General features: G+C 42.8%; 1 protein-coding gene across 2 annotated transcripts in view; it reads right to left on the reverse strand.

Annotated features, from left to right (window-relative positions):
• RIPOR2 (RHO family interacting cell polarization regulator 2) overlaps positions 1 to 19,954 on the reverse strand; it is a 212,209-nt gene that overhangs the window by 111,477 nt on the left and 80,778 nt on the right. Inside the window, exon 1 of one of the 2 annotated variants that reach the window (XM_012526591.4) lies at positions 6,154 to 6,274. The exons of the other annotated variant lie outside the window; for it this stretch is intronic. Within the exon in view, the coding sequence (XP_012382045.2) occupies positions 6,154 to 6,214 (61 nt within the window). The 5' untranslated portion in view covers positions 6,215 to 6,274. Of the gene's footprint in view, positions 1 to 6,153; positions 6,275 to 19,954 lie in introns of those variants that run through there. 2 annotated transcript variants of the gene reach the window in all.

The following is a 19,954-nucleotide window of genomic DNA, read 5'->3' on the forward strand; positions in this document are numbered from 1 at the left end:
TGTTGCTGACAAAAATACAAGTGGACACACAAGGACACAGTGAATGGTCACAGAGAGCAGACGGGGGGGGGGGGGGAAGGTGGAGAAGGGGAGAGGAAAAAAAAAGATGTCCTGTGAGATCTGCTCTGTCTACACAGCAGAAAGTGAAGTGGCTGTTCAGCTTAAATGTTCTATTTGCTTATTGAGAAGCATTAACCAGCTCAGATCCCTGACGCATCCCTCCTTCATTCTGGGAAGTGCAGATGCTAAAGGATCAGCATGTCTGCAGTGAGCCAGGCACAGCCAGCTGTCAGGCTCCCCAGGTACCGGCTGTAGATAGCCTGGGTTGGAGGCAAGTGGAGGAAGTGCCCAAACGTTCACTGTCCTACCAGCGTCCTACCAGCATCTGCATTTCAGTTTCATTTTCTTCTCATTTTAATTTGCTAGGAAAAGTCACTCCTTCTCCCTCCTCTCCCACTCTTCTCTGGCCTTCTTCTGGTATTTGAAAGAGCCATTTCAATTATTTTCGGGACTTAGAGTTGTCCTAAAAGATATTGCAGGGACAGATGCTCGACAATGTATGTCCTGCCATGGCCCACTGGATGGACTGGGGGAGAGTGTAAACCACAATGTAAACCATTATCCACGTGGTGCAGCAGTGCTCCAAAATATATTCACCAAATGTAATGAATGTGCCACAATGATGAAAGAGGCTGTTGATGTGGGAGGAGTGGGGGGTGGGGGGGAGGTATGTGGGAACCTCTTATATTATTTAATGTAAACCTTTTTTGTGATCTATGTATCTCCAAAACAATACAATTTTTTAAAAAAATGATGGGGGTCGGGGGCTGGGGAGTAGGGTATATGGGAACATCTTATGTTTTTTAATGTAACGTTTTGTGTGATCTGTTAACTTTTAAAAAAGAGAATTAAGAAATAAAATAAAATTAAAAATTTTTTTGACTAGTCTAATGTCCTTTCCTTCTTTAAAATCTTACCTGCACAGTTTTGAGTGATGAAAAAGTCATAGTATAGAAGGTGGAGATGGTAGCACAATATTGCTAGAGTAATTAATACCACTGAATTACATACTTACAACTGATTAAAATGGAAAGTTTTGTTATATATATGTTACCATGATTAAAAATTTTTTAAAAACCAAACACATCTTCTGCACCCACCTAAATTTTAAACAGCTTAGGTTAAACCTAACAGCATTTGGCAAACAATCCATCAGCAAAATTTAGCCATCCAAAAATAAATGCAAACTTTAAGGGGCTGACACTTGTTAAACACAGCATACTAATGTGAGGCCTTCTTAACTGGATAAATCATATCTCTTGGATAAATAAGTGGGCTTAAGTAAGTGAAATGCTGCCATCACAGGGGGAAGAGAGAGGATACACTCCCAATGCGTTCTAAGAATTTAGTCGTTATGACGCATCATTGCTTTTTCTTTTAAAAAAAAATGTTCCCACATGTACCAATGGATAAACATATACTATTAGTTTTCAACTCGAGTCCTATGGAAGACATACCAAGTATGTTTTACAGGATTCCTAAAAAGTTGAGACTGCTGGCTGCTCACAGAGATGTTAAAAATAGACATTTAAAATGCTTTACTTGTACTACTGGGCCCCTTTATGGACGTGGACCTGATCTAAATAGGCGACCCTGAGGTCACTGGAGACCATAAATCAGAGGAGTGGATGGCGGCTCACGCAGCTTGTGTAGCTTTAGTGCAATGTGCTATTTTAGTTTGTGTCCCTGGAATGACACCACCTCCTTGGCACCAGCCAAAGAAAGCTTCCTAGACATCTATGGGAAGAGAATGTTTTGCAGGAATCCAAGAGAGAGGTCACCCAGGCATGCATTACTGGGGGGGGGGGGGGGGGGGGAGGGGGTCCTGTGTCTGCTCCAGACCCTGTGACAAATAAAATAGGGAAAATGACTTCAACCAAAGCCGTCATCCAGGAACCCAGGGTGGACGGAAAGTGATCCAAGTAATCTTGGCAGCTTCTTCCTGCCCTTCTCCAAACCCATGACTTGGGTCGACTTGAGAACTGCTTGAGATCGAAGTGGTATGTTTTTGAGAAGGATCCAACATAGTTCAATAATATTTATTATACTTAGGTGATATAAAATGTGGCATCATCGAGCAAAAGGCTCTCGACTCTTTCTAGCCAAGGCTCGTAGACTTTTCCATTTCTTAGTACTTTTTCCACAGAGGATATGACTTAACCAGTCTGAATTTTCTGGATTTATCAGTTTTGTACATAGTTTAATCTCATCTCTCTTCTAGGTTTGGAAGGGGTAAATGCAATTTAGTATGTAATATAAAAAATAAGCCAGACCACAACAGATTGTATATGTTTACCTATTTAAAAAATAAAGCCTACCTTTGCTTCATAAGCAGTCTATACTGAAAGTGGGTATCTGTTCTGATTACAATTATTTTTTGGATGTCTTTTGCAATTGTTTTGCTCTTGAGTGGAAATGCCCTTTAAAAGGGAAAGGGTGCTAATTTCAGTGATGTGAGGGAAGGAAAAGAGTTTGTTTCAGAAGGGAGTGGCGTTATTGTCAGGCATCAGTGGGGCTCTTTTGAGCAAAAGGGAAGCTAAAGCTTGAGTGGCTTCCTTTCTGCCCAGTCATCTCCACCAGGGTGAGTCCACCTGCTCTAGGGAGATTGAAAAAACTTTTCTACATGCAGTAATCCAGGGTAGAAGAATTCTTGTGCTGTGCTGCACTGCCCCAGCTCTGGGGGCCATTCTAAGTTTTGGCAAAAAGCTTTGCAGTTTCTGTGGTCTTTTGAGAAGGCATGGCATGTCCAGGGACTAGAAGAACCTGAGAAACACTTTGCACCCAAAACTGTGAAATCGTTGAACTTGACTATAGATTATGGAGCCATGCTAAAAATGGAGGCAGCGAAGGCTTGTGTCTCTAAGGAAAGAAGCAATTGCGGCCTTAACTTGTGCCAAAAAGTCGTTTTGGCTGCTAAAATGCTGACTGACTACTGCCACGTGGCAAACTGTTTCCTCCCACCCTTGAATTCCGTTCTTGGAAGCTGTCCAGTAAGCGCCGCTACACATGGTCCTTCTTTTTTCCCCCTTTCTGATTATCACCATCCTCAGTATAGCATCATTGTTACAGTCACTGTCACTAGTTTCATCCATCTAGCTATTTGGACTTTCACCAGATTGATTTTTGTCAAGATGGCACAGTGACAAAACAGATGAGAGCCCTTTAATTTGATATGTTTAAAACAACAATGGATAAAGAAGCTCTACTTCTAATGACTGTTGTTTTCAATGCCTTTTTAATCAATTCAATCCTTCCCTCCCTTCCCCAACCCAGAAAGAATAAAGTCTACCTCATAGTAACCATTTTCTGAATGGGATGATGATGATGTTGGTGTCTGAAAGCAAGCCTAAAGTTGTGTGTGTGTGTGTGTGTGAGAGAGAGAGAGAGAGAGAGAGATAGAGGAGAGAGATCGAGATCAGGGTTTGTGGTGAATGGGTGGAGGACTGATCTTTTTTTCTCTCTTTCTCTAAATGAATGCAACCCTGCTGTAGAACAAGAGCAAAGTTGTACACTATATACACTAAGGCTTCTTGCAAAGAAATATGGTTGCCCTGGTAACAAGCTTCAGGGTGTTTTTCTTTTCTTTAACTTAGAAGAAACTGGTACCCAAGCATTCTGCTTTCTTAGATGTGTGAACTGATAGCATTGACGGACTCGAAGCAACCATGAATTCTTCCAGGTAGGTGTATGTCTCCGTGCAGAAAAGATTAAGTGAAAAATGCTCGAGTTTTAAAAAATGAGATCTCAGGGAATGTGCAAACAATCCTCTCTTTTTAGATGACAACAAGGCTCAAAGAAGTCAAATGACTCGTTCAAGACCCTACAGCTGGATAGCTCCAGGGGAGGGCTCCATCCAGGCTCCTGAGAACTCCCCCAGTGCCTCTCCACCAGATCAGACTCTGAAAAGTTATTTATCAATTGACGTTCTGTCAACAAGTACTATTTTGAATACACGATGGTAATCAGACTTATGAAAAAACTGTGAATCCCCTTTAAAAGTAACCGCTTTCTAACCACTTCTGTAAACCCATTTTTGTGAATACCTGGTAGGAATTAGTGTTGAGTGCTTCCTGTGTTTCAGGCACTCTTCCAAGTACTTTCTCTGTAAAGCTATTTAATCTGCACACAGCCCTATGAGGTTGGTACTACATTTTATAAGTGAGGAAACCGAGGCACAGAGAGATTCCGTAACTACTCAAGGTCACAGAATGAAAAATTGGCCGAGTTCAGACAGTCCAAATTCCGAGCTGAAATTCTTGACTATTATTCTACACAGAGTTGTTTATAACAAGGCACCAGCTGGACAAGCTTTCCCCTAAATTGGCAAACACAAGTCAGAACTCCAAAAAAAACGAATAAAAATACACTGGGTGTTGGACTTGCAAGGATTTGTTCTCTCATCTTTTAGGGACTGAGTTAAACGAGATAGTCAATCTGGCAAGGATAAGGCATACACACATGGGAAGGGCAACACAAATATTACGACTCTCCCACGAATATCACAACCACCCAGCAGTTTTATTGTTCCTTTTCACCATTGAAGAGACTGAGGTTGAGTTCAGCAAGTTAAACAAGGTATTAAGTGGCAGACCCATAATTTGAACCTGAGTCTTGTCTGCCTCCCAACTGGACTGTTGTGATTGAAATAATCACTCTTGAAAATCATGAAAGGTCACGAGTGACCCTGTAGGTTTGTCCAGCCCTGCTTTGTTGAAGTCACACAAAATCCTTTTACACGGTGTGGAATCATCAGCCCACAGATGGCGCTCTTTAGTATTTAGTCAGAGAAAAATCCATCCCTTCCAGGAAAGAAATGTGGGTCAAATGTTTTAGAATGCCATTCCCAGAGGTGGGGCGAATAATGACCAAATTTCCAATCTAAGCTTATCCTCCCGGTTGCGACCGTTTTTTAAGTCCTGAAGGGGGTAAATATCTAAATAGGTATTACCAGAAAAAACATTCAGTAGTAGCGAAAGCTGAAGAGTAGGAGCCTTAAACTTCAAAGTAATAGTGGTTCTAAAAATCTGCCATGAAAGTAAACCAACAGGTCGAGACATTGGTAAGCAGTAACAAAGCTTGAGTAGATATTCTTCAAGTTGATTTAAGTTTGTGATAAAAGCCCAAATTACGATTATAACTTTTTCAGTGACTATAACAAAATTTCAGAAAAACAGACTTCATAATGTTAGCAGTGGTTACCCCCTAGATGATTACATTACAAGGAATTCTGATCATCTTACCATCTCCTACTCTAATTTGTCTTCAATAAACTTGTATGCCTTGGGTAATCATAGGAAAACTTATTATAACAGTACTCCTTTAAAAAGTACTTGATATTGGTTTTTCATATGGTTTCTCATGGAAAATAACCAAATTTATGAGGCCCCTGAGTCCCGAGTGCCATTTATTTGGAGCAGCTCCAAATTCCAGAAAAGCCCTTGCCTGTGGTCCAAATCCAGATGCCACATTTGAACAAGACCTCCCGAGATGACCAGGTAAAAGAGCAGCCCTCCGCCGCCGCCGTCGAGGGCACCCCACAGGCCTACCGAGGAAGGTGGTTAAACGAGAGTGGGCAGCGAAGCCACGCCAGTGGATACCGGAAGTGCCCACAGCCTCAGCACGTCAGGGTGGAAGCAAAGCAAGAGGGAAAGGGAGTGGGAAGGAGGAGTGCCAAATAAGCACGAGGAAGAGTGAGCGAGTGAACGATCCAAAGGAGGGGAGAGGAAAGGAGGTGGGACTGGAAGTGCAGATCAAAGCAATCGGATGCCGCAAGGCCACTCCTGTTCTAGGTGGTAGCAGGTGGCCTTCCTTTAAGGGGTGAGAAGAGAGAGCGCACAGAGCAGTACAAGGGACAAGGGGAAAGACTTAGTATGATTTTCAGTTAGTCAGTTAGACATGACTTAAAAAAAAACACCGTATTTGGAGGAATCATTCTACCCTCTGTCTTGTATTTCTTCAGCATCTAGGTGTATATCCACAACCCCCGTCACAGCCAGAACACTTACACTTGTCATCATTTCAAAGTGGCGAAAGTTTCCAAAAATGGCAAAGCAAAGCAAACCAGAATGGCTCCTGCCAGAAAGATGCATTTACCTTCACCAAAAATATCATCTTCTTCGTCGACCAGGAGCTCCTGGGCCTCCACGTACTGCATCTCGCAGAGGCCGGTGGGCTGCAGGCAGCAGGCAGATGCAGTGAAGGCGGCTGGGGCAGCCACCCTGCCGCTTCGGGGATTTCCTTCCCCGGTTGCCCAACTGCTGGGGAGGGCCGCTTCCGCTTCTGCTCTTAGGAAACCAGCTTCATTCATATGAATAGGCTTCTCGAGCCTTTTGAAGAGCAAATTCCAGGTGGGGTAATTCTTACCGCTAAGAAAGTCGTTTTTGGAAGGGGGCTGCAGATCCAGTTGAATCTGAAGGCAGATATCATTTAAAGGCTGAGCGTAATGAATTCTCTTTCAAAGCAACAACTTTCATATTTTCTTAACGAGGAAGGGAGGCTTTTAACTTTCCTGCTTATGAATCTGAACACAATGGGTAGCGTTGAAAGAGAAGGGGTTCGCATTTCTCATATCTCGGTTTTGCTTCAATGGCAATTTATCTAAAAGAAAAGAAAGCCACTATGCCAAACCCAAGCAGCCACTTGGAGCACAGAGATTTCATTTCACACAGTCATAGTTGTATTTTTCTCTTTAGCAAAACTGCTTGCATTTGAGGGTTGGAAACTACATTCAAGCCAAATATAACACAGATCTAGGTTACTCTGGTCAATATGAAGAGAATTAGTTTTGGTCAAACAACTTCCATTTCACAGTATTCATTCAGTCTAAGACTTCAGGCTTTATTGCTATAGGAGAAAGGAGAAAATGTAATGTAAAAAGGCAGTTCCTCCCAAAACGAGGAGTAACCACAGAGCTTTCCGTGAGTGACAGTGGCTGGGGTCCCCAAGGCGTGCTAAATTCTGCATGGCTGTACAAACGCAAATCTCCGAGTGATACTGCAACTTCATTTGGGGGGTTTCTGAAGTCTCAACTGTGTTATAAAACATTTCAGGCAGTCAGAATCTCAGGAAATGCCACTGGAGATGTTGATGGGGCTCTTGACCAATGGTGCAGGCTTTTGGTAGCTTTATTTTCAGAGTGTTTTGAAGGGACTCAGTGCTACCCTCCAGGCTGAGAACCTTCCCCCTCTTTACATTTCCACATCTTTGAAATGATGACATCGCACCAGTTCCTCCCAGGGGGGAATGTGGGACATGGGGCTGGGACAGTCCAGCAGGGAGAAAGGACCACTTTGGAGGAATTGTAGCATCAGGCAGCGAGGACTACAAGAGCACCCAGTGGGAGGTTGTCCTGGGCTGCTGGCTGCGGGGGGTCCAAGGAGAGTCCACAGCCTGGGCCCCGAGAGGCCCGCCAGTGGCCCTCCACCAGGGCTGGAACCCTCTTAGGAGAGAGTTTGGAAACCTGGGGGTGTTTGGGATGGCACAAGGACTAGAGGGTGTTGCTGGCATTTGGCGCCTTGGTGCTCTGTGGCCAGGAATAGCCTTCCTGCAATGCATGGGCATTGCCCAAGGCAGTGGAGGAAATGTCCAGCCCCCAGCGCCAGCGGTGCTCCCCTTGAGAAATACTGAGAGGCCATGGCTGGAGGAACGTCCTTCTCTAGATTTCCCTTTCTTTCCTCCTTGCTGACTCTTCCACCACCTCCTATCCTGATTCCTATTTATAGGCTCCAAGAACTTAAATACCTTTCCTAAGATCACACAGAGTGAGTGGTAGATTTGGCTAACTCCAGAGTTCACTCCATCATTCTCTCTTCTCCACAGCTTCATGGGGTGACAGTAGATGACCTGTGTCACTGCAGCATCCCAGGGGCTCTGGGGGATCTGCACAACCTCCAACACCCCCGTATTTACCACATGAGCCCTGGGCTCCACAGACATGGACCTGGTTTCTACTTTGGCAAGTTAACATACCTACTCTAGGTCCATTTCCTTAGCTTTAAGCAGAGAAAATAATACCTTCCTTATTTGGCTTGTTTTGAGCATTAAATAGGATAATTCATGTTAAGGAACAGACTCAGTGTATGGCACACAGTACATACCGACTTATAATTATCCAACTTCCATCTCCCTCAAGGCAGCATAGGGCCATTTCTCTGACGTCTCAATGGGGAAATACAACAAGCAGGTACCATGTTCTGCCCAGAATCTCGACAACGCTTAGTAAGGTTTTTTCAGTCCTCTCTTCTTACATCTAAAGTTCTTTGAAACATAGCTAATAGTCTCAATGAACAAATTATAAACACCCCTGGGAACTCCTTGAAAGCATGGGATATAGAAAACATAGTCCATGCTCTCTAAAATTCACGAGAGAGAGCACATGTGCATGATAACTTAACTAACAGGGAAAATCAGCGAGCTACAGATGCTTGTATCAATGGGTATAAATTTTAAAAACATACTCTTGATTAAAATAAGTCTGTTAAAATATAAATAGTATGATTCTATTTATGTGAATGTCAAGACTGTGCAAATATATATAAATGTGTATACATGTATATATTTTTGTCTTTATTTATTTTTTTAATATTACATTCAAAAAATATGAGTTCCCCATATACCCTCCACCCCCTCACCTCACTCCTCCCCCCATAATAACAATCTCCTCCATCATCATGAGACATTCATTGCATTTGGTGAATACATCTCTGAGCACTGCTGCACCTCATGGTCATTGGTCCACATCGTAGCCCACACTCTCCCACGTTCCACCCAGTGGGCCATGGGAGGACATACAATGTCCAGTAACTGTCCCTACAGCATCACCAGGACAACTCCAAGTATATATTATAAAGTAGCAAACACTTTTTAAATGCCAGGTAGAGTTCTATGTGTTTTAACTCAATCTCAAACCAATCCAATGAAATAGGTGCAATTATTATCTTCCTTTTAATTTCAGTCTTAAGAGGTGAAATGACCTGTCCAAGGTCATGCAGCCAGTAAGTGGTAGAGCTGAGATTTGACCCAGGCCCCAGAATCCACACTGTGAACCTACCATGTCACACTATAGAAGACACAAAGGAATGCTGAGCTATTTGCAGCTCCCCAACTGCAGGTACTCCAAATCCTGGCTCACGTGTCTCCCTTTGCCTGGAAGACCACCCGTCGGCCCCTCTGACCTTGCAACTTGGGGAACATCTGCTCATCTCTCAGGGCTTGACCTCCGGGCCCCCTTCTCCAGGAAGCCTTTTCTGACATCCCCAGGTGGAAATGCTTGCCTCTTCCCCTGAGCCACTTATTTATCTAAGTGTCTGTTTCATTCCTTATCCTTTGCTCCTCAAAGGCAGGGACCACTTCTCATTAAACTGTATCTCCAGCACCCTAGCATGGTACCAGGCAGAAAGTCAGTGATCAAAATGAGTAAATGATGACTAAATTAATGCAGAAAGCCCTAACAATGCTTTTTTCCCTGAAGATGGCTGCCAGTGATTCCAGACTTCTCTTTCACATGGTCAAGCACATGGCTGCCTCTGCTGGTTTCTGCCTCCTCCTCTGCTTCTGTGTTCCTTTGATTTCAGCTTCTGGCTTCCAGGACTTCCTCTCTCAGCTGCTGGGGGATTCTCTCTCTGTCTCTTCCCATATATTCGTCCCGTTTATAAAGGCCTCCAGTAAGAGGATTAAGACCCGCCCTGAGCTATGCCTGATTGAAGTAATCTAATCAAAGTTTCTACCTATTATAGGTTCACACCCACAGGAATGGAGTAATTTAAGAACATAAATTCCTGGGGTCCACAAGAGCCTCAAATTACCACAATAATAGAGAACAAGAATTCTTCCTTGAATGTTAGTCCTAGCTTGCATACTAGAAAAGAAAGATGAAAGTTGGAAAACTCAGTGCTTAGAGCTTGGGAAATCAGTGAGATGTTCAGGGATTGTAGGTTACAGAGAGTAATTTAGCTAAGAAGTGAGGGATGATTCCGGAATAATAACAACCAAAGTGCGTTACTTTTCAGTGACTGAGGCAAACAGCTCTGATAATTGGATTTGAGGAAGAGAATGATAGTAAGGATGAACACAGATGAGAAAATAGAGACAACTATTTTGATAAAAGACTGATTTGTGACAAATGACCAAGTTAAACAACAGAACTTCATGGAGATCATAAACAGAGGAAGAGGGCAAAGCTCTTATGCTCTGAACAGTTGGTGCCCACTTCGTGCCAACTGTACTAAGTATAGGGGTTATAGAGGCAAGCAAGACTTGGTCCTTGCTTTGAGGAACTTTATTCACCCATTCCCGTATTCATTTATTCACTCATTTGAAAAATCACAGGTGCTACTATATCTCACACAAAGCGGTAAACCTTTAAATGTGTAAGTGACTATGCATATCTGGTATTGAACATATGAAAATCAAGCATCACTATTCCGTGGTTATGAGAACTTATGTTATAATGATCATCTATTTATTATTTATTTTCACTATTTCTGCATGATTTGCTGTTTTGAAAAAAAAATTGACCATCTGTGAAGCTCTTAGGGAAGGAAGCCACACTTGTGGGAAAATGTCATCATCCAACGTGGGCCTTCCATTCTAACAGAGGAAAAGCTTCACAGTCTTCTCTCTGCCCCCACTTCTGGAGAATTTCCCATTCCCTCCAGAAATAGTGTTTAAATACTTGATTTTCAGATGCAAAAACTTCAGAGCAGAGAAAAGAATCTGAAATAATTAGGGGTAAAGCATCCAGGAACAGAAAGGAGAACAAAGTAGGAGAAAGGAATTGAAACTGTGAGGACTGAATGGCATCAAGAAAGAAAAAGTAGGTGAAAAACCACAGAGCCAGAAATAATCTTTTCCTTGGGTAACTCTGACTGTAAAAATGCACATAAAATGTGTCTAATTGCAAAACACCATGCCCAAGGTGCTGCAACTAAAGGGATATGATTTTAAGGGTTCCTGTTTCCTCATTGCAAGGAGGAAGGAGCCCATGGGATAACAGCCCTTCTAGAGCCTGGGATTGTCTTCATGCTTAATGCTGCAGCTTCAGGGGCATCTCTAGGCTGGAAAGAGCCACTTATTGCAGGAGCCAGGGAAGGAAGCCTACAGGACAGGCTCAGCAAAGCCCAGGGCAGAGACCCTCTCCAAGAGGTCTGAAGGGAATGGGGGTAATTGCCTATGGAACCAAGTTGTTTACTCCTCTCAGGAAGGAGGGAGAAGAGCCCAGCCAAAACATTCCCACTGGCAGGGCTGCATGGGCATGATTTGCAAGGTCATGGCCATAGAGTAAAGGAAGGATTGCTAGGCATCATCAGCCTATGATATGTGACTTATTTTTTTCAATGGCATGAAAGGCACTGGTTCTGGAATCTGACAGAACAGTGTTTAAATCCTGGCTTTGCTTTTACCCAGCTGTTTGACTGATATAATTGCACCTGACTTTGAAACTGTAAAGTGGAATAACAATGGGCAACTCCCTCCCCAAGCTGTCCCAGTTTAAAATACAATATATGTCAAAACAGTGTGCTCACTATACAAACACAGCTTCAGGACTCAGTTCCTGGCCTGTCCCCTCCCTCTCAACCAGAATGCAAACTTCTGAAAGAAGCCAAAATGTTGGACTTGCAAGATAAAGATTTTAAATCAGCTATTTGAAATGCCTTCAAAGAACTAAAGAAAATCACATCTAAAGAACTAAAGAAAAATATGAAAATGTCTCAACAAATAGAGAACATCAACAAAAAGACAGAAATTATATATTTTTAAAAACCAGACAATTTCTGGAGTTGAAATGTATAATAACTAAAATGAAAAAATTCACTAGAGGGGCTCGATAGCAGATTTGAGCAGGCAGAAGAAAGAAGCAGCAAAGTTGAAGATGGGTCAATTGTGACTATTCTGTCTGAGGACCAGAAAGAAAAAGACAGAAAAAGAATGAATGGCGCCTAAGGGTCCTGTGAGACATCGTCCAGCACATTGTTATGTGCCAATATATGGGAGTCATGGAAGGAAAAAAATAGAGAGGAGCAGAAATAAATAAAGGCCAAAAACTTCCAAAATTTGATGAAAAACATTAATCTACACACCCAAGAGCTCAGCAAACTCCAAGCAGGATAAACTCAAATAGATCCACACATAGACACATTGTCATCAAGTTATCCAAAGTGAAAAACAAAAAGAGGATCTTGAAAGCAGCAAAAGAGAAGAGAACTTCATTAAGATTAACATCTGATTCCTCATCAGAAACCATTGAGGCTATGAGGCAGAGTTAAAAGAAAAAAAAAAACTGTGCGAGAATTCTATAACTGGCAAAGCTATCCATCAAACATGGAAAAATTAAGACATTCTTAGATAAATAAAAACTGAGGGAGAGTGTCACTACAAAAAATACCCTACAAGAAATGCTAAAGGGAGCTCATTGGGCTGACATGAACCACAGAGATATGAACTCAAATCCACATGAGGGAATAAAGAGCACGGATAAAGGTAACTACATGGATAAATATAAAAGACAGTATAAATGTATTTTTTGTTGGTTTGTTGCTCTTTTTTCCCCTATGTAATTTAAAAAGACAACTGCATAAAGCAATGATTATAAATATGTATTGATGGGCAAATGAGGCATAAAGATACAATTTGTTTGACAATGATAGCACAAAGAGTGGGGGAAGGAATGGAACTATACAGGTTCAAAATTTTGTGTACTACTGAAATTAATTTCATATTAATTCAAACTAGATTGCTAAAAGTGGAGATGTTAATGGTAGGCCTAGAGCAATGTGAACTTGACTTCTTAGTGCTTACATCTATAGAAACAAAATGTAAGAATATAAGTATGACTAATTCCGGTCTCACTATAACAATAGTTTTGTCCACAGATAAATGAACTAATTGATAAAATTCAGCCTGTCCCTCTTATTAAGAGATGCATATCCAATAAAATTTTTTAAGTACATGTTGAAGTGTGATAATTACTTATCAAAATGTGTAATATGTTTATGTTTTTATAAACTGTGTTTCAATAATGATTGATATCTCAATCTAGACAAAAAATTTTAGTACTTAAAACCATTTGGTCATAAGGAAAAATACATATGTATGTATTATTATTATTATAGAGAAATACGATAGAACCATCAAAAAAGATTTCCAAGTATAAAAATACATTACATTATGAGACAGAGAATTGTTTCAAATCTGGGCTGTGATAGAACTTTGTGGTATGATGGGATAAGGAAGTATCTAGCATTCTTTTTTTTTTTTAAAGATTTATTTTTTATTTATTCCTCCCCCCTCCCCCCATTGTCTGCTCTCTGTGTCCATTCACTGTGTGTTCTTCTGTGACTGCTTCTATCCTTATCAGCGGCATCGGGAATCTGTGTTTTTTTTTTTTGTTGCGTCATCTTGCTGTGTCAGCTCTCCATGTGTGTGACGTCATTCCTGGGCAGGCTGCACTTTCTTTCGCGCTGGGCAGCTCTCCTTATGGGTGCACTCCTTGCGCGTGGGGCTCCCCTACGCGGGGGACACCCCTGCATGGCACGGCACTCCTTGCGCGCATCAGCACTGCACGTGGGCCAGCTCCACGCGGGTCAAGGAGGCCTGGGGTTTGAACCGTGGGCCTCCCATGTGGTAGGCAGATGCCCTAGCCACTGGGCCAAGTCCGCTTCCCTAGCATTCTTAATAATATATGCAATCAATTTTCTGATAGATTTTAATGAGATTAAGAGCCCTTCTAGGATGTTGGTTTATCCCACCAGCCTAACATTTGATCTTGTACTGAGCCAAATGATATTAAACTAGAAATTCTTTAAAAAGAAAAGAAAAGTCTAGCATGTCAGCGATTATCTTTTTTATTATTATTATTGACTGTCCATCAATGTGGTAGCTCTCTCGGGACCTTTCCTCGAGGCAAGTTTAAAATAAAACTGAAAAATTCTTTGAGAAATTGCCTTAACAGTAGGAATGAAATTCCGTGGGAGAAATGGAATGGAAATATGACTTCAACAAGGAGAAAGAATGATGTAAAATATTTTCAAATCTCAGGGAGCATGTTCATTTTTTTGTGACATGGACATTCGTGACAGATGAGTCTGATTATCTGTAGAAGGACAGATAGATATAAACATACATATGTATCACTCCATAAATTACAACCTTTGTAACTTTTTACACTTAGGTTCAAAATTTTTTTATATGCAAGGAGTACGTAATTTTTCAATATTTACTCGGGATTCAAAAGATAGACAGTCAAAGACCCCTGGTGCAGCTTGATGTTGAGTGGAATCGGACTGGAGTTGGTTGTCTTGGTGAGAGGAACGTGGTCCAGACCTGGGAGAGCCTAAGGAAACTGGAGGCCAATGGGTCTGGGTCAAGCAGAAAATGGGCCTAGTAGCGCCATCTCTTTGCAAGCACTAGCTTTGTGGGTTGTCAGTCTTCCCCTGACCTGTTCCTTCTTGGTCTCAATTTCTTCTTCCCAGGGATGGCCATGAAAACAATTTGAGACTTTTCATGTTTTGATTTTTGGCCAAATGTTTTTGAAAATTCTTCCTAGCCTGGCATCTCTTCAGTATATATGTCTTGGTAATCTGTGACTGTATAGAGGACAGAAAAATAGTTTGGGGAAAAGAGATCCTCAAAGACTATATTAAAAAAGAGAGAGAAAGAAAGAAAGAGCGAAAGCAGAAGGGAGGGAGAGAAAAAGAAAGGCAGGAAGGCAGGCAGGCAGGCAGGCAGGCAGGAAGGAAGGGCAACGAGATAATGGCAAAACATTTCTCTTTTGGAAGGAAAATGCTTCCAGATTGCTTCTGTTTTTTAAGTTTCCCTGGGAAGATATCCAGAGACAACTGGATTGGAAATTTCAGGGCTCCGGAGCCTGGGCTCTGGGCCCTGTGAATGCTGCAGGGCAGCGGTGGGCCCTGGCCAAAGCCTGCACATCCCATAAGCTCTCATCTCAGCCTCCTGGCTAACCTCACAGGAGCGCCAAGACCCTGGAAGACCCAAAAGCTTTTGAGTCAATCTGAGTAGAAATCACCATTCCTCCTTATGCCCTGGCAAGCTTGACCCGAAGGCACCTTACTCTTTTAAAGTTTTGTTTTGAAATGTAAACCGCAGCCAAGAATGGAAGAGTGAAAACAAAGCCCCACAGTAAGACAATGTGTCCTGTGTATTGAATTGTGGCACAGTCCTGCCCAGGAGGGAATGAGGTCCCGCATTTCCACGATGGTAGCTTTCCAAATTCCCAACTTATGATTAGCTTGACAGAGATTTTATAGCTTCTAACTCCAAGGAACTGGAACAGCCAAGTTGCTCCCCTCCCTGGATTCAAGGTGGACAAAGCAAATACACCACCAAACTGGTGGAGAAAGATGATGACCCAACTCTCTTCCACAGGAAGAAGGAAGAGGTCTGATTCCTTCCAGTTCAATAAGCAGCTGCCAGAAAGGGAGCTACTCTCTCCTTTAAAACCATAAAAAGAGACTAGCCTAAAAAAAAAGAAGGAAGGAAAGGAAAGAGAGAGGGAAATAAAGGTGCTTCCTTGATGCCAAGCGCAGTACTTGAAAGTGGAGATAAGATTCAAGCAGAGATGTAATGTGCTCAGCCTCCTCTCCTGGCCAGTCCTGGCCCCCTCAGATGATTGTACATAGAAATTCATAGTTATTAATTGCTCTGCCTGTTTCAAAATATTCTTTTCCCTTTTAAATCTGAGCTCAGGTTGCCCATGGAGAAGCTTCGTTATTCCCAATGGCTCTTTACTTTGAGGTACCAGGACTGACCCTCCTTTCCTGTCTCCGTGCTCACTCTTGACCTACTCTGAATGCTCCTCAGCTGAAAGGTGTGAAAAACAATCTACGGTTTGTTTCATCTCTGCACATGCATGTCAGTCCCCCTTATTTACCTCTTCCTTTTCCTGGAACTGTATCTGGTGTGACAGATTGAACCGTGCCACCCATCCTCTCTGAGACCACAAAGAGCCGAATGCAGTGAACCTTGAGTGATAAACAAGGGTGTAGACTGGAGAAAGAAAGCACAGTGGGAGGTGAGCAGAAAGCAGCCGCCCCTCTGAAAAAACAGGAATCAAAAAAACAAAGCTCAGACCTCATGAAACTTGAGGTTGAAGGTTTAAAAGTTGTCTCTCCTGCAGATTGTAGAGACCTTTTCCACTCACCCCGAGAGACCCAAGTGTTATAAGCACAAACCCTTGCAAGTTCAGCACTGGGGTAAGGAGAAGGTATGAGGGTCGTTTCTCAGTTTCCACATGTGAAGGGTCCCAGCACATCTCAGGGTTCCCTTATGGGCAGGTTGTGTGAAATGGTTGGGTTGGGTGAGCTTTCTCGGGGTTCCCAATTCTACCAGGGAACAGGCAAGCAAATTTGGAGTAAATGAGGGTAGGGATAACTAAAGGTGAGTGAGTGTGTGCTTCTTTCAATGTGAACTTGGTAGAAGCCAAAAGCATGTCAACATCAACTTCCCGTCTTCTAATACCATGGAAACTGGTGGTGGTGATGGGGGAAGGGCGTTGCTAACCACCCTGTGGTGAAAGAGCGTCTCCTTAGTGATCAGAAGCTTATTAGCAAATAGTGGGGCTCCTGAGGGCTATGGAGGCACCCAGGTCCTACAGTCATGGCAGACAGCTCCGCAGTTTGGTGCCTTGCCAGTGGGCCCTACTTTGGATTTGTGCTCCCGAGTGTGACAGAATTGAACTTATATGTGACTTCTCTCCACATACCTCCTCGGTTCCTTCTATTTGAACCTATAGTTGGTGCTGGAGTTGGTAGGTATACATCCAAGGGGCTTTAATCTTTGGGCTGTCCATGTGCAAGCTGGGCCCCGAGCCTCAGCAGAGTTGCAGTATCTACTTTTCAATTCAGTGGACTTACTCAGGACAGCTAGTAGGAGGTTAGGATGGACAACCACCCCACCAAGGAACTGAGAGTCCACATCTGCAAGCAAGAGAGTTCCATCCATCAGCCGTATGGGATTGAGGCCCCCTCTCAATTAGAGGTGGAGAGGGCATTACCATCCCAGAATCCTCAGGATTGGGGAATAAAATATGGACTAGAGTGGACTTACTGATATTATACTATAGACTTACTGTGATTCTAGCAATGGAAGAAATTATATCATTGATGTGGAGACAGTGGCCATTAGAGGTGCTGAAGCAGGGAGAGGGAAAAATAGGTGTAATATGGGGGTATTTTCGGGACTTGGAATTGTCCTGAATGACATCACAATAACAGATACAGGCCATTATATATCCTGCCATAACCTACAGAATGATGTGGGAGAGAGTGTAAAGTACAATGTAAACTAAAATCCATGCTGTGCAGCGATGCTCCAAAATGTGCTCATCAATTGCAATGAATGTACCACACTAATGAAAGAAGTTGTTAATGTGGGAAAAGTGGGAGGTGAGGGGAGTGGGGCATATGGGAATTCCCTATATTATTTTTATGTAACATTTTATGTAATCTATGTATCTTCTAAAAATATATTTTTTTTAAAAAAGAAGACGCTTATTAGCAGGAATTCAGGGAATTCTTTCCCTCAGGGAAAGCCCCTGGGGTGCACCAGGCCACTCTAAGGGGAAAAATGTTAAAATGATGAGCGAATTATTTTCTTATGAAATTTTAGGCACTGTTTCAACAAAGCACCAAAAGGGGAGGTGTCAAGTACTGATTGTGTGTGAGTGAAATGGAGGGAGCCAGGAGCGGAAGGGACACTTCTACTCTCTTATCTGTAGTCACTGCTCAATCTAGATATGGCCTAACTTAAAACGCTCCGCAGATGCAGTCAGCTGCCTGGTGCATCTGCGTGTTCAGGCATCGTTATTTATAGAATGGCACAAATGTCTCTGGTGCAAGCATGAAACTGGGTGCAGAGCAGAGGACCAATGTTCCTGGAATAGCACCTAGTAATAGTCCTTTCTCTGGAAGAGATATCTGATAAAAGCTCGATGCAAAAGTAACATGTTATTGTTGATTATAGACATTATCCGGTAATCAAAATTTTGCTAAATTCCCCTTTGGAGCAGATAAACTGTGAGGAGGAAAAGTTAGTAATGGCTATCTTAAAAGCAAGCTTATTCCCCTTTCTTTCTCCCTACAGTCTCCAGCAATCACCCCCAGGAAATTTGTGCTCTTCCTTGGCTCTTGTCCACCCATCGGATCTCGTGGTTGACTTCCCGATGGACATTCCTAACAATAAAGGCACATTTCTCCTATGAAACCAAGGAGTTGTGTTGCTCATTCTTCTGAATTCCTTATGAGGTAAGATAGAGAGTTGGATATGACTGTCTTCATTTTATTGTTGGGGAAATTAAGGTGAAAGAAGTTGGGCGAACAGGTAACTAGAACGCAAGTACCATGGCAGAGTCGCTGGAATAAGCCAACGGCTTTGAAGGAGTCAACAAGCCAAGATAATAGAAACTTGTGCCCAGAAGGTTCTTACAGAGATGACAGAACTGCTCCACAGGAATGAAAACAAAATATGTTCATCTAGAGAAAGGTCCAATGTGCGGATATCTCAGGCAAAGTGGAAGGGGTGGGGTCAGTAGGGTTTGCAGCATTGGGGCTGGTTCTTCAAATCTTATTTTCTATACTGAATTCTACAACCAGGCATTAGGCTTGATCCTACAGGACATAGGTCCTATTTATCAGTTTTTAAGCCAGTCTCCGCTGCTAGACTGTGGCCTCCTGGAAGGCAAAGGTCAAGCAAGACCTCAACATTTTTGTTTCGGGATTTTGCACAAGGTCTGATGGGAATTAGTGTTCCACAGACATATTAAAAATGAGTGAGTAATGGCTTCTCCCAGTTTTCTGGTCACTGGAGTGGAGATTTGGGAAGGTGTTGCACATCAACATCTAAGTGGTGGAAGGGGAGTGGGTGATCACCAGAGAGGCATTGTCAGGGCGGGAGACCCGTTAGTCCACCTTTCAATCGTGGCGGAAGAACAGTGAGCACATAGGCCGACGGTGGCCTTTGTGTCTGGGAGACTTGTCTTCCAGGGACGGCTGGCCCCCGGTCCTGGAGAGAGGGACATGTAGACATTTCCTCTATGTAAATTAATAAGAAAATCCATGAGTTCTGGAACAGGGTAGGTGTCTTTACATGGTATTGTCCACCAGCTAATGGGGCTAGGGTCTTCAAACTTTATTAAACTAAAGAGAACTCATCCACAAAAGGGCCCTTTAGAAAGCTGTTGAACAAGGAATTCAAAACATGTTTATAACATTCTTTCAAGTTCCTTTCAAGTTTCTACAATTCTAGCCATTTCTCCTTTTCCCTCTCTGTTTAATGCCCTAAAAGAAAACTGTAGAAATGACTCTTTAGAGAAACATTAAAAATGGGTACACAGGAAATATCATGGTAGGGAACATTATGAAGGTTTGGTGAGAAAAAAAATGCCCAAACCTTGCTTCTGGCATTTTTCTGGGTAGGGATTTCACTGGTCCCCGAGACATAGAAACAGCAGCCTGCTAGTACTATTTAGTTCCCTTTTCTCTATATTCACTGGGATAAGAGGACATGTGGGAACGGAACTTGTGGTAAAGACAATCTCGCCACAAAAGGACTCCACCCCTGCTTACCTTCCGCTGGACCTAGTGGTAAATAGGTCGTGAGTGGTAAACGGAGGCCTCCTGTGTTCTGCAGCGAGCATTGCTTCACCGCTATCTCCAGGGGAATGAACGGGAATGCAAAATTTACATCTCTTTTGAAATGTGATGAAGCAACCCAGAACTCAGAAGAAGGATGACCACATCTTCTGTACTATCCTGCGCTCTTGCACAATGTGTCAGAACACACTATGAGAAACCCACAAAAGAAGGAAACAGAACAACGGAGGTGTTGGCGGGGCCTCCCCTAGCCAACGTGAGGCTCTTCTGTCTTCAAGTCGCCACTGCTC

Source organism: Dasypus novemcinctus, chromosome 22 (genome assembly GCF_030445035.2).
Source record: "Dasypus novemcinctus isolate mDasNov1 chromosome 22, mDasNov1.1.hap2, whole genome shotgun sequence".
Lineage (NCBI taxonomy): Eukaryota > Metazoa > Chordata > Mammalia > Cingulata > Dasypodidae > Dasypus > Dasypus novemcinctus.